The following is a 15,725-nucleotide window of genomic DNA, read 5'->3' as shown; positions in this document are numbered from 1 at the left end:
TTTTCTTGATAATCCATCATTCAATTCTTACTATTAATAACAAAAAGTATTGTTTATATAAAAGCGTCAGATAATTTAATATTAATATTCCCTCACAGACTTCAAATTGGTTACGTTTTCAGTGTATTTATCTGTGTATCTAACTATCCAACTCTATTACAATATACACACATTTGTGTCTTTGGTGCTTAAACTAAACAATCTTTTAAGTTCTGAATCAGGAAAACAGGTGTTTGCCAGGTAAGGAACTTGTCATGGTGGGTGCAGCATACAGAACAAAGGAGAATAATGTACAATTTAATTAACAATATAATATACAAAGATATGAATAAGATATAGAATACAAAATAAAGATAATTAGTTGTCATCAGATTTTTATGGAAATAAAATTCATGATCATTATGTCAGGAGTAATATAAAGTTGAAGGCATCCTTCAGGCTGCAGTGCATATGGCCACCACCAGGTATCGTTAATGCTCATTTATTCACCTTTAACCCACGAATTCGAGGAGCACTAGGACCCAGCAGGATCCTCTCATGCTGCCTTCCTGTTCGTCCCAGAAAAGTCAGAATTAAATAAAATCGTGTGTTTTACAGCATACAACAGTTTCCTTTATAGCTCAGTTTAATAGAAATACTATTTCTGAGGAAACTCAAACAACCTGACGAGATTAATACTATTTGGCCATATTCATTCCATAAATGTGATGGAAGCATTTTATGCTGATTATAATTATCACAATTATTAATTTAGCTTCACATTCTCTGTCTGAGAGTCAGAAATCTCGACAGCCCCTTAACGCACCACAAGCAGCGTGGTGCCGCCCTGTCGATTTTCTGTCAATCTGCTCGCGCAGCTACGACTGGCCACTGGCTCATTCTGACTATTTTCTGTTATTTTCTATTTTGAAAGCTTCACTAGAATTCATTTATTCATTCATAATTAAATATAATTATTATGCAATCTATATTGTATAGTATTTAAAACCACAAAGCGGAGAGAAGTTTTCCAGAAAGGGAAGAAATAAGATAATTTAGGATATTACAAATTCCGTTTCTGTTGTTATTATTTAATTATTATTTAATAGTAGTAGTAGTGGTAGTAGTATTTCTTATTGAAATTCTGATTTCTTAATACGTTTTAATTGAGTCTTGAAAGTCTTAGGAGGATTATTTCATCTTGTGAATATTTGACCTGGTTGGGGGTTGTTTGAGTGGCCGGCCGTGTCGGTCCTGATGGCGGCTAACCGGGTGGGACGGCGGATGAATAAGTCGTGTAGTAATCAGTCCCCCAGCCGGGCCGGTGCTGATCGTGATGCGGTTCAGAACCTTCAGCGCCGGCAGATCCGGGTCACTGTGAAGTACAACCGGAAGGAGCTGCAGAGGAGGATGGAGGTGGAGAAGTGGATTGACTGTGGACTGGAGGAGCTGTACAGAGGAAGGGTGAGTAGTATGCATACTAGTACAAGTGTGGCTGGTACTACTCTCTAAAACTACTACTACTAGTGTTAGTACTGGAAATACTCCCATGAGTACTACTACAGTACTCATGGGAGTTGCTACAAGTACTATTCAATAGAAGTACAAATGACACAACTACTACGAGTACTACACTGATGATAATCAGTTCTATATCTACACTGATGATAATCAGTTCTATATCTACACTGATGATAATCAGTTCTATATCTACACTGATGATAATCAGCTCTATATCTACACTGATGATAATCAGTTCTATATCTACACTGATGATAATCAGTTCTATATCTACACTGATGATAATCAGTTCTATATCTACACTGATGATAATCAGCTCTATATCTACACTGATGATAATCAGCTCTATATCTACACTGATGATAATCAGTTCTATATCTACACTGATGATAATCAGCTCTATATCTACACTGATGATAATCAGCTCTATATCTACACTGATGATAATCAGCTCTATATCTACACTGATGATAATCAGCTCTATATCTACACTGATGATAATCAGCTCTATATCTACACTGATGATAATCAGTTCTATATCTACACTGATGATAATCAGCTCTATATCTACACTGATGATAATCAGCTCTATATCTACACTGATGATAATCAGTTCTATATCTACACTGATGATAATCAGCTCTATATCTACACTGATGATAATCAGTTCTATATCTACACTGATGATAATCAGTTCTATATCTACACTGATGATAATCAGTTCTATATCTACACTGATGATAATCAGCTCTATATCTACACTGATGATAATCAGCTCTATATCTACACTGATGATAATCAGTTCTATATCTACACTGATGATAATCAGTTCTATATCTACACTGATGATAATCAGTTCTATATCTACACTGATGATAATCAGTTCTATATCTACACTGATGATAATCAGCTCTATATCTACACTGATGATAATCAGCTCTATATCTACACTGATGATAATTTCTACATGGATGAGAATCTTGTTCTGCAGGAGCATCCAGGTAAAAATGGTGAAAGTTTGCTGGTTAAATGGCTAAAGTTAAGAACTAACAAGGTATTGAGTCTTTAAATCCCAGTTGGCCTCCTGGAGTCTCTTTCATTGCTGGGATTGTCTTATGTGTCTTATCCTCCAGAGAGGCTTTTATTGACCTGTGAGAGACGGTAAAAGCTGCATAAGTGGGAAGATTGATGACACACACACACACACACACACGTATACATGAATACATAGTAGACATATTGAAAGAGGGGGAAGGATGATGTAGTGTATGTGTGTTTGGTGTTAAATAGATAATCATATCTGCTCATTTCCTGTCAGAGACACACACACACACACACAACCAGACACACACACACAACCAGACACACGCACACACAACAAGACACAACCAGACACACACACACACACAACCAGACACACACACACACACACACACACAGATGCACACTGAATTAAAGGAGAGATTTCAGACAGACTCCCCATCAGCAGACGTCGGGGGTTTGATCACCGTGACAACCGATGAATGGATGAATAGAATCAAAATGAGAAAAAGAAGAAGAATATTAAAAACATTGTTGAAGTTGAAGTTTTAATGGAAGAAGGGTGCAGCTGTGAGAAGCATTGCTTGATCAAGATGTTGGTGGAATAATGTGTTTGTTGGATGGCAGAGTTTATTATTTATTATTTTATTATTAAATAATATAATTACATCTTATTATGCCCTAAATGTATTATATTATTTTAACCTGACAAAATCTGTATACACATGAAAATTGTATAAATGTCTCCACAGGAGGAGGACATGCCAGAGGAGGTGAACATTGATGAACTTCTGGACTTAAGGACGGATGAGGAGAGGACTCAGAGACTGCACGTAAATATACGTCCATCTCCATGTGCCTCTACGTCCTTTCTCTTGGTGTCTCACGTGTCTCTCTCTCGTTTTCAGGACCTCTTTCACTCCTGTAACAAGGAATCAAAGGTGAGTCTATAAACATGAAGGTAAAGATTCAATTCAATGAAAGGAGTGAAACAAATCTCAGGGCAGTTTTAGTGTTGTTCATCAGAAAATATGAAACAATAAATGAATATTAATGTAATGGAGGTTCAGCATTATAGTCTGTCTGGGGCTCATAGAGGGCTTAGATTTTATTATGTCTGCTATGAAACAGATTCTCTGTAAGAAGCAGGGTGCCACCAATGATTAGTGGAGGTCACATCTGGAGCCTCCAGCTCCTCATTTCCTCCGATGCCATCTGTTTTATTTTTGTTGTTGTGCGCAGTTATGAGTGTGTTTGGTTATTAGCTAGTATGAAACAAAATGATTAATGTCATTTAGATCTTTCACAGACAATAGTAACTGGGCACCCCCCTGGGTTCAGGCACCAATAACCAAACCATAGATTACGTGTCATAATGGACTCAATAAGTCAATTGTCAAAGCAATATTACAGACTAAGAGTGAGCAGTTTGAAGTTCACGCCCAGAATTATAAACTATTATTACTATAGCTAAAGAAATCACAGCAAATCACTGCCCTTTAAAGTATAACAGTTATAACAACAACACTATGCTGTTTAAAATCAACAACTATTATTCTAAAACAACAGGAATACTATCTAAACAACAACAAACAATCATTCCTGGCTGTTTGTTGGTATGCTGTGCTCTGCTGGCGGGGCACCATTACTACGGCTGACAAAGTTGAAAGCATCAATAAGCTGATCAGAAAGGCTGGTTCACAAGACAAGACATGCTACCTGCTGAGAGAGCACATGGGGTGCGGTGGTGCATCCAATCTGACACCTTTAAATTCAATATAGCCATAAGGGGGAGACCAGTGACCCTTTCAACTGTAAGCTGTAGCATTTTCATGATGTTGGTCATGTTTTATAAGGCATCTTCTGGGATCATTTGTCCATTGAAATGTGTTTCTTGTCTTGTTGTCTGTATGATTCTGTTGTTGGCAAATGAGTGTCCCACTGAGGATTAATAAAGTGTTATAGTTGGCACTTCGTATGTATGTTCATGGTCCTCAGAGGCCATCGGACTCCTAGTAGCTGCAGAAGTCTCAGGGTTAGTTTGGTTTGTTGGACTTTGAAAACATGATGGTGTCTACATGATGACACTTTATGAACAGTCCTGCCTGAGAGCTGACTCCTCTTTTTCTGTGTCTTCTCCCATCAGGTCTTTGTCGGTGAACTTCTATTGAAGCTCCATGGTTTACAGAAACACGAGGATCTGCACAACGACGGTATCGACCTCCCTCAGCTTCACATCTACCCCACCCGCCCCGGGTCAGCTGACAGGGAGGTGCTGCACTGATGGACCAAGTAAACCATCGCATCCTGACCTTCGGAACCGGCCACACTGGCCATACCCTCTGCACAATACCACCCTGACACCCCGGAGGCTCCACCAGACTGTATGAAATATCCATATCTACGCCATTTGTGTCCCCCGAACTCCTTCAGCTGACAGAGTTGTTTTCATGGTTTCTTTGTGTTCTGATCCGAAATCATTCTGTAAACAGTCAATTCAATTGATTTAATTGTTCTTTGTTTGTGTAAATGAGCATGATGTCAAAGTTTAAAATAGAAGGATGATCTTAAAAAAAAGATACAACAAATAGAACTCAGAACATAATAGAAAATAGTGTGTGTAGGTTTGAGTGTGTTGAATTATGTGTATGGGGTGGTGTGGTTAGCACTATGCAGCAACTTTCTGTGTCTGCGTGGGTTCCATCCAGTTACTCCAGCTTCCTCCCACAGTCCTAAGACATGCGCTGGGGTTAATCTTTTGAAGTTTGTTCAATTCAATTACTTTTATTTTGTATGGACCGGCAGCCTGCCTTCCTGCTTTTCACTGCCGCGTGAGGCTGAGCAAGAACCTCGGCCTCTTCACGTATCGAGGGTGGGGCATTCTGCTTCTGCGTCTTGTGTCGACTCGTTTCATGGTTCTAAAACCCTAACCCTAGAGAGTGACGTCTTTGTGTGTGGAAATCCTTGGTTCGTTTATTTATTCATTTATCAGAGACTTTTTTGCCCCTACATCGCCACTGCTGCTTTTCATATATTTGTCCCGTATTTTCCTCCACAACTTTGTTCACAACTGACGCAGTTTGAGGAGATCTGAGTCCATGAACTGGAGCTGCGTAATTAAAGTCTGCGAATGACGGCTTGTATAAGTGGTCATGTTTACTGATTTCTTCTACGACCCTCTCGGGATCTTGTCTCCGGTGGTCTTCAAGGCTAAAAGGATTCTTCAGGACCTGTGCCAGAAGGGGCTGAGATGGGATGACATCATACCAGCCCAGTTGCTCAGGAATGGATAAACTGGGTGAAGGAGCTACATCTGTTGGAAGGCTTCAACATCAAAAGATGCCTAAAACCTTGTAGCTTCGGAGAGGTAATTACTGCTCAATTGCCGACGCAAGTGAGGGGGGTTACGGTACTGTAACCTACCTACAGCTCAATATCTGAAATATACAGTACATTCCTTATGGGAAAATCCAGGGTTGCCCCTCTAAAACCTGTTAGAAATCCACGCATGGAATTAACAGCGGCAGTTGTAGACGTATAGACAAACTTTGGCTTAAAGAACTAAAACTACTGCTTGAAGACTCCATCTTCTGGACAGATAGCACTTTGGTACTGAAATACTTGAAACTTCAAGGTTTCGAATCTTTGTAGCAAACAGAGTTGCAGAGATTCTCAAGATCTCAGATGGTATGTAAATACTACACACAATCCTGCAGATCTCGCTTCAAGAGGCACAACAGCAGAGCTGTTTGGACGAGTCTTCACCAAATTCGGGTGAGATTATTTGCATGTGATGCTGCATTGAAGACAAATCGGAAAATATGGGACAAACCCCGACCCGTATTTATTCAAAACGGGACGTGCTATTTCATGCTCAGATACGGGACGATTCCGTATTTTAAGGGACGGGTGGCGACCCTTATTGGTGGTTGTTTTTCTTCATTCAATTCTTTTAAAGCCTGTAACTGAAAATAAAACAAGGGTCTTGCCACAATAAACGTTTTTATAACTTTATACAATAAAGATTTCATCAGTCAGTGTCCTCACAAGATCTTCTGGACCGACCTGTAACACACACACACACACACACACACACACACACACACCTAGATTGTGATTGGTCCTCACAGGATCACTCCCTCTGACCAAGGATCAGTCCCACCATTGAGTTGAGGATGTTGGCCCCGCAGAGGACCATCTGTAGCCCACTGGCCCCCCCCATCACACTGAACAGAACTACGTTCCACTGGACCACACCTCTGGGCTCCAGACACACTCCAGACCACAGAGTCCTGTTGTAGAGGTAGCCTGCATGACTAAACCAGAGGGGGGTGGGGGGGGTGTACAGCCAGAGTTACAGTTTCAGAGTCATGACGTCCACTTTTAACTTTGTTAAAGTGGAGGTCTTGGAGTGTCTCACCGGTTTGGTTGGGGTTGCAGTGGGACCCCCCAGGCAGGGGTGGGGGTGGTGTTATACAGACAGTGGGGGCCCTGAGAGAGACCAGTGAAACTGACCAGACTGCAGAAACCAGCCGCTAGCAGACACACACAGGAGTAGACCACCTGGCACAGCATCTGGACACACAGGTATTTATATTGCTTATACATATATATGTATATAGATGTACATATGTTTGTATACATATAGAGCAAGTGAAATAAGTATTGACATGAAATTTTCACCAGAAATACTTTTTCCCTGTGTCATTTGACATTATTACACATAACTTTATTTCTTCTGGTTTCTTTGTATGTATTTATTACTTGGGTTGTTACCAACATCCGGTGAATTTCATGTCAACAGCTCCTTTGGAAATATATTTACTGAGAAAAATAGTGACATGTTCAATACTTATTTCCCCTGCTGTATATATTTAGGGTTAGAGGTTATATATATATTTGTGTATATATAGATATATATCATCTGACCTGACGTCTGAAAGCACAGCAGCCTCTGGTCCGACTGCTCTGCAAAAAGGCTCGAGCACCCGCCAGAATCTCAAAGGAAACATAAATCTTATTTTACCATGAACATTCATATTGAGCTTTTATTATTATAATATCTCATTTAAATTTGAAAGGTTTTCACTGAATGATGACAAAACAAAAAGAACCGCACAAGTTTACTGAAGTGTGAGAACAAAGCAACCCAGTCTCCAAAAAAAGCGTGAAATGGCTACGTTGGTCCACCGTGATAAACGTAGTCATGTCACGTTTTCCCCCAAAATAACGTTACTATGTTACGTTTCTTTTGGCCCATTCATTTACATTGCTTTGCAAATAGGTCACGTGACTATCAAGTTTCCCGGTAGCAAAAAGAAAAACATGGCGGACGGTCAGCATAATCTCCGTGAAAAACACAATATTTTAAGAAAGCATCAGCATTTGTATGCATTTCGATGGCATTTCTAGCGAGAAGTATGCGTTATTCTTTCATAATCTTCTATCAGAGACTGTAGAAGACCTTCCGTTTATTCGTTTCTGCGAAGATTTGAGTGTCTCTTTGAGAAAGCGTGGCTACGCAACGCCTTTAACGGCGCATTATTAAAAAAACACTTCCAGTGGGGGCGTTACCGTAAAGAAGCGTTCAGCCTTAAAGCCACTAATCGCCAAACAAAACAAACTCAAAGCACACGAATCACATTATGACTTTTTAAACATAAATTCCCTTACTTTTATGAGTTTTCAATGAAAGAATGCATAATTTCCGGGTGTAGGCAAGCCCGGGACATCCCGAATTATGGGCAATTTTGATTTGTCCAGCTTTTTGACAGCTCCAGTCCCGACTTCCAATCACAGCCTCCTAAGTCAATGACGCGCCTTAAACTCTCGGTTGTTGGGTGAGTGCAACTTCCCCCCCCCGAACATTACGTCTTGTTTACATGGAAAAGGGGGGCGGGGCTTCGCCTTCAGAGCGGAGCGTCATTTCTCGCTCCACACGTCTCCTCTTTTTACTGGCCAGGAAAACGGGCGATCTATCCCACGTGGGTCTGGCTCCATTCCATTGGCTCTGACGAATCCACGGAGAGGCGGGACTTATAATTTGCCCGGCAAACGGAGAGATTTGAACTCCATTGCTTGCCCTGTGCGTGAAGTGGCCGTGAGGCCTCCACTAAAGTCTCTCTCTATTTGTTCTGCTTTACTCAATAAAAGTAAAACCTTTACAGATATACTGTACACACACTAGGCTAACATAACGGAGATTCCAGGCTTTGTCCTTTATGTTTTATGGGGATAAAGCCTCTGTAAGTAGTTTTTTCCCAAGCAAATCTGAGTTTCTTCTGTTTTTTGTGTGTCCCATACAAATATCAAAATATATATACTGATTTTCACATCCAAACACACTCACTTATGTTCCCTTTTATCATGACAACAAGAAATTTCAAGATAAACCTTTTGCTTTCATAAATATGACAGTTTTAGTGTGTAAATGCCCAGCAGTGTACGGTCCGAGGGCCCCTATCCGGCCACTTGTTAGATGGGTTTGATGGGTTACTGACTAAAATATATGCCCCCACCCCCTAACTTGATTTAGGTCTGTTGCCTCAGGGCAACTTGTAAATATAATAGGTCAAACAAGCAATGTAAGCATTAAGAAAGTAGTGCATTTTGAGCACATTAACCACAAATGGATTCAAACATAAATTCAAAAATATTAAACAAAGAAATTAAATGACCAACACTGTATGTACAAAATCCACATACAAAACATGTAAACTTAAAGGGCTTTTTTGTGTCAAATTGTATGGCATACACATTCAACTGGCCTACAATAACCTGAAGAATGTCTTAAAATACTGAAGGGGGGGACATGATATCATTAGAAATGTTATGCCAGAGGGAGCACAGAATGTATTGTGGGGTGTTCAACAAGGAGGATTTTCAACCTCTACTATGTCTCCATCCTCATCTTGATCGACAGACTCACTGTCACTATCATCAGACATGCGTTATCCTAGTTTTAGTGTGTAAATGCAATTTCCAGCATGAGGCCTAAAAAACGCCTACAGGAATAAAAGGGTTAAACCAGATACAACTTGCTTGTTTGACTTATTTGACTTATTATATTTACAACTTGCCCTGAGGCAGTTAGGGGGTGGGGGCATACATTTTAGTCAGTAACCCATCCAACCCATCTTGAAACTCAGTCGAAGGAGTCTAACGCCGGAGTCACAGGGTGCAACAAAACTCTGTAGTGAAAAAAGTGAAGGCCGAGGCATGCTGGGTGAGGTGCGATCCCGGCCCTTTTGGGACAGTGTTGTGCCTGAACGCGTTCATTGAACGATAGTTCATGAACTCGTTGATATTTTGGGCGAACGTGAACTGAACGTACTGTATTAATGCCCGATGAACGTTACTGTGAACTCGTTCATTCTGGTTTCTACGGCACGTTCTTTCAGGTTAATGTCGTTCAATGGGGTGCCAGATTTCTATAGAAAACACACCGTAAACGCGCATTGATAAGTGTAGCAGAGGCGGCGTATAATAATTTTAAAGAGTTTTATGAAGTTACTGACAAGGTCGGTAAGGATGGGAGGAATCTGACCTTTCTTTGCAAACATTTGCACCTTAATGATTACTGTCCTGTTTTTCTTTTTATAATACCTTATTTAAAAAAGACCATTTAAGCAGCATGTGTTTGAGAATGTAGTGTAGGGGTGAACTCTGCAACTGCTGCTAGTGTGGAGTGAATGACAGCAACATTAAAGCAACAAAGGGGAAATGCTGTCCCCTCAATGCTAATGTAAACCCTGGTTGGATAAGGATTCAAAATTGGATATGAAGATTAAATCTGATGCATCGCTTCAGTGTTAAAACTGATCAAATAATTGCTGTCTGTGGTTCTGGGCTGTGGCAATAATAAAATAAAAAAAATAGCTCGCAGCAACGTATGGAAAAAAAGAACTAAACTAGTTCATTTTTTGGAACCGTGAACTTATTTCAAATATTTTGAACTATGAACTGAACTAGTTCATTTTTAAAATGTGTGAACTAAACTTTGAACTAGTTAATGTAGAAAGTAAACTTTACCAACACTGGCTATAGGACCCCGGAAGATGATGAACTATGCCTGGGAAGGGCGAAGCCATGCCGGTACGAGCATGATGTGCAAATTAGTCGTCAGATCAAAGTATAGTAGTGATAGACTAATCGAACCATCTAACAAGTGGCCCGATAGGGGCCCCCGGACTGTACACTGCTGGGCATTTACACACTAAAACTGTCATATTTATGAAAGCAAAAGGTTTATCTTGAAATTTCTTGTTGTCATGATAAAAGGGAACATAAGTGAGTGTGTTTGGATGTGAAAATCAGTATATATATTTTGATATTTGTATGGGACACACAAAAAACAGAAGAAACTCAGATTTGCTTGGGAAAAAACTACTTACAGAGGCTTTATCCCCATAAAACATAAAGGACAAAGCCTGGAATCTCCGTTATGTTAGCCTAGTGTGTGTACAGTATATCTGTAAAGGTTTTACTTTTATTGAGTAAAGCAGAACAAATAGAGAGAGACTTTAGTGGAGGCCTCACGGCCACTTCACGCACAGGGCAAGCAATGGAGTTCAAATCTCTCCGTTTGCCGGGCAAATTATAAGTCCCGCCTCTCCGTGGATTCGTCAGAGCCAATGGAATGGAGCCAGACCCACGTGGGATAGATCGCCCGTTTTCCTGGCCAGTAAAAAGAGGAGACGTGTGGAGCGAGAAATGACGCTCCGCTCTGAAGGCGAAGCCCCGCCCCCCTTTTCCATGTAAACAAGACGTAATGTTCGGGGGGGGGAAGTTGCACTCACCCAACAACCGAGAGTTTAAGGCGCGTCATTGACTTAGGAGGCTGTGATTGGAAGTCGGGACTGGAGCTGTCAAAAAGCTGGACAAATCAAAATTGCCCATAATTCGGGATGTCCCGGGCTTGCCTACACCCGGAAATTATGCATTCTTTCATTGAAAACTCATAAAAGTAAGGGAATTTATGTTTAAAAAGTCATAATGTGATTCGTGTGCTTTGAGTTTGTTTTGTTTGGCGATTAGTGGCTTTAAGGCTGAACGCTTCTTTACGGTAACGCCCCCACTGGAAGTGTTTTTTTAATAATGCGCCGTTAAAGGCGTTGCGTAGCCACGCTTTCTCAAAGAGACACTCAAATCTTCGCAGAAACGAATAAACGGAAGGTCTTCTACAGTCTCTGATAGAAGATTATGAAAGAATAACGCATACTTCTCGCTAGAAATGCCATCGAAATGCATACAAATGCTGATGCTTTCTTAAAATATTGTGTTTTTCACGGAGATTATGCTGACCGTCCGCCATGTTTTTCTTTTTGCTACCGGGAAACTTGATAGTCACGTGACCTATTTGCAAAGCAATGTAAATGAATGGGCCAAAAGAAACGTAACATAGTAACGTTATTTTGGGGGAAAACGTGACATGACTACGTTTATCACGGTGGACCAACGTAGCCATTTCACGCTTTTTTTGGAGACTGGGTTGGAACAAAGATGTTCCAGAATCTCAGAATTCTGTGTGAAATAAATAGCTGACGGCTTCTACAATAACATACGGACAAGTTCTATAATGTTCTACAGAAACATACAGACACTTCAAAAGTGAGAAGAAACACAAGGTGGAATTAAGCTGAGAGGAGAAATTAAACATGTGTTAAATTAAAAATGTGACAATACACCAGTATAACACAACTTCCATGAGTCAATAACACACTGCAGTTGTCATCATTACCACATGCATCATACAGCACATGACACACACACACATACCACTAAACCGGACCCCCACAGGCCCGTGACCCAGGTGGCCTCTCTGGTCACATGACCCTCCAGCAAGAAGTGGATCTTCAATTCAGGAACCAACAGCAGGATGTTGCACAGCATGCAGATGATCGCCAAGGCGACCAGAGAGACGGCAACACTTCGCAGACACCTGGACACACACATCTGCCAGAGGTTAGCACAGTGTTAACAATAACATATAATGTGTTATTATTATTATTAGATGGCTTATGCTGAGCCATCATCTGCATCCTTATGAAGCCTCGTCAAACCTTTGTCCTTTGTAATCAGTAATCAATGTAATGATCAGTACCCACCCACTATTTAACTAGTTTGAATCCTTTGTGTATTGAATCCCTCATGTCTAAACATACAGGTGAGCTGTGTTTTAAGATAATACATACATACAATGCATACACACAATAATGCTGGTTCAGGTCTACAGTTACGGCTGGTTCAGGTCTACAGTTAAGGCTGGTTCAGGTCTACAGTTAAGGCTGGTTCAGGTCTACAGTTAAGACTGGTTCAGGTCCACAGTTAAGGCTGGTTCAGGTCCACAGTTAAGACTGGTTCAGGTCCACAGTTAAGGCTGGTTCAGGTCTACAGTTAAGGCTGGTTCAGGTCTACAGTTAAGGCTGGTTCAGGTCTACAGTTAGGGCTGGTTCAGGTCAGCTTGCACCGGCCCTAGATACTCTACTATAGATACATAATACATTATATATTTTTATCCTTTCTCTGTTTCTCTTACTGAGGTCAAACGTTGTTTTGGATGGGATTTTTCTTTGCTGAGGGTTGGAGGTCACAGGACGTTAAGTGTGTATATACTGTAAAACACTGAGGCTAGTTTTATTTTGTAATTTTATGTTGTACAAAATGAATGGATTATTTTATTTTTAGGAATCTAAAAAGTTACTTTCTCCTTAAAACTAATAGTGTTTAACAACATGTTACAATTATTATGTTAGAGAACGTCTAAGCTTACATTTTGACAGCTGAAGTTTGATTAACGTGTTTGTGTAATTATTCTATTGATAACCTTTGAGCAGCCGTCGCTGTACATTCATATGCGATCATCACATTGGAGTCCTGGAATCCTTTAAGTTTATGTAGATGCACCCAATAATTTAGCAATTAAATGAGTGGAAAAGCAATTTGTACCATAATACAGTCTTAAAGGTACATGAGATCATTTTTTTTATTTTCCCATTTTGTTAAATTATTTATCATTTTATTTATTTTTCTGATCATTTAAATTCCTACAACTTTTCTAAGAGGGCTTTTTCATCACGATTATTATATTGCGATAATAAATAAACTCACCCTGAAGATGTGCTGATGATAATGAGTGAGGATCCAGTTCAGAGTCAGAATGAGGAACTAAACTGTGAGACGTTGTTTCATTCTTTTAACTGATGAATCATGAGGAACATAAATGGAAAACAGGAAGTATCCTGAGCGTGGTCATCTTTAGAATGGTATATATATATATTTCAAGGCAAAATAGTCAATCATCTGGAATTCTGGGAAAAGTTTACATGAAAGCAATAAGAAACGTGTCACTCAACTTAATACAGCCACAATCAGTCATTTGTACAGGATTTCGTTCTGAGATCAATGACATCATCACAAGGCGGTCTGTCATTGTGATGATGCCGTTGATCATGGAGGACGTCCTGGCCTCCTGGACTCTTGTTAACGCTGAGCCCCCCCCAAGAGCAACAAGAACTGATACCTTCAGGATAGGGTCCACAGAGAAACCTGGAGGAGAATTCTTCTCCAGTACAACAATGACTTCTTCTGCTAGAGAGCAACGAATGAGAAAAGACGTCCACCAGGGCGAGTTGAAACCATCAGAGCCTCCTCGAGGCCTGCTGCTCTTCTGTCAGATGACAATGAGGAGTTAGTTCCCACCAGAGACTTTCACGTGGTGTTAATCTCTAACGGCACTTTTCTATCAACAATTTATTTTGCCAACGTTAAACTATTGATAAAATTGAGGTAATGATTTTACCTGATTTAAACACTACAGTGCACTTTCTAACCTTTCTAGCTAAATACACTCTTAATTAAAAAAAGTTAGCATTGGCTTTCCTAGTTGCTCACGCTGGTGAATTAGCCGTGCAGTAACATTGTCCCCACTTGTTCCAGAATTGTAAAAGTTACCATCAAATGTGTCAACTTAAGAAAACCACATGTCTGAATATTACAAACTGCTCCTTTAATTACAAAGTAAACTAAGTCAGTGAGTCTTTGGAGCAACAGTTCCAGCCGGGGACCCAAACTTCCCTTTCATCTACCAGCTGTGACTTCCAGACTCAGTCCTGGGTCTCCATCGGGGCCTTTTCCCAGCTGACTGAGCCTGGAACACCTCACTAGGGAGGTGAGTCTTATTGGCTGCCTTCCCTCAGACAGCAGTTATCCACGTGGTGAAGCTAACAGGAAGGGGAGGAGCTATAGAATTGAGGAAGGCAGTTGGTGGTGGAGCCACAATCAGCTGTGAGTTCTCCAGTTATCCTGAAACAAGCAGATTTCCTGTCGAGGTTCTTAGGAGCTGAAAGAAAAGCAACTTCTACACTGTAAAAAAAGGATTTGAACAATAAGTCATAGTAACATCTTTCTGTTATTTACATGTCATTTAGCTGATGCTTTTATCCAAAGTGACTTACAATAAGAGCATTTCCACCATAAGGATCCAAACTCAGAAGAACAAGAACAATTTTAAAAAATAAGCTAATTTACACCTTGTTGTAGCTAAGATTATTATGATTCATACAATTACAACTTAATTGTAGTTAAGTTTTACAGGTAACCGAACCGACACGATAGAACGGTCCTTGAACAATAGTATATGAAGTTCCATCAATATTAATATTTCAGAGAACATTTAGAAAAATATAATTTAATCAAGCCAAAGTTCATGTAATGACAGGGTCTATGGTGAGTTTATAGACCACTTGTGTTGTGGCTTAATGCTCGTTAGGGACTAACTACATCCTTTCCACGGTCTCACATTTCTGGTCCTTGAGGCTGTCACGGCGCAGGGGTCAGGGGTCAGGGCCTGAAAGAGGGGCCCAAACACAGAGTGCCAACAACAAAACCACTTTATTACTCCAAATCAAAGAGGCCGAGGGGCAAAACGCAGACCAGACATTCAATGACACGACGAGGGACAGACGACACAGGCCTTAAACACACTGGGATGGTGCAGGTGATTGAACACAGGTGGAAACAATCGGGGACACTGTAGACAATCACAGGACAAGGCAGGAAGTGAAGCTAACCCAGCGACACATGAGGCAGGAAACTACAAAATAAAACAGGAAACAAACCCAAACCGTTACTCCAAAGATCTGACCAGACTTCACTGCTGTCTCAGGACACACCATTATTTGTAA

General features: G+C 40.5%; 2 protein-coding genes across 2 annotated transcripts; one reads left to right on the top strand and one right to left on the bottom strand.

The window, feature by feature from the left end:
- The first annotated feature begins 44 nt into the window (after positions 1-44).
- LOC119219294 (protein phosphatase 1 regulatory subunit 14A-like) lies at positions 45-5,631 on the top strand. Its single transcript, XM_037474407.2, has 4 exons — positions 45-1,443; positions 3,294-3,374; positions 3,450-3,482; positions 4,688-5,631. Exons 1-4 carry the CDS (start codon positions 1,237-1,239, stop codon positions 4,823-4,825), a joined length of 459 nt encoding a protein of 152 aa, XP_037330304.1. The 5' UTR covers positions 45-1,236; the 3' UTR covers positions 4,826-5,631.
- A 95-nt stretch (positions 5,632-5,726) lies between these two features.
- Positions 5,727-12,495, bottom strand: LOC119219283 (transmembrane 4 L6 family member 5). Its single transcript, XM_037474382.2, has 4 exons — positions 12,319-12,495; positions 7,471-7,539; positions 6,962-7,116; positions 5,727-6,857 (listed from the first exon to the last, which is right to left on the bottom strand). Exons 1-4 carry the CDS (start codon positions 12,493-12,495, stop codon positions 6,674-6,676), a joined length of 585 nt encoding a protein of 194 aa, XP_037330279.2. The 3' UTR covers positions 5,727-6,673.
- Between the last annotated feature and the right edge of the window lie 3,230 nt (positions 12,496-15,725).

Source organism: Pungitius pungitius, chromosome 3 (genome assembly GCF_949316345.1).
Source record: "Pungitius pungitius chromosome 3, fPunPun2.1, whole genome shotgun sequence".
NCBI classification, from domain to species: domain Eukaryota; kingdom Metazoa; phylum Chordata; class Actinopteri; order Perciformes; family Gasterosteidae; genus Pungitius; species Pungitius pungitius.
This window is presented reverse-complemented; position numbering and strand designations above follow the sequence as displayed.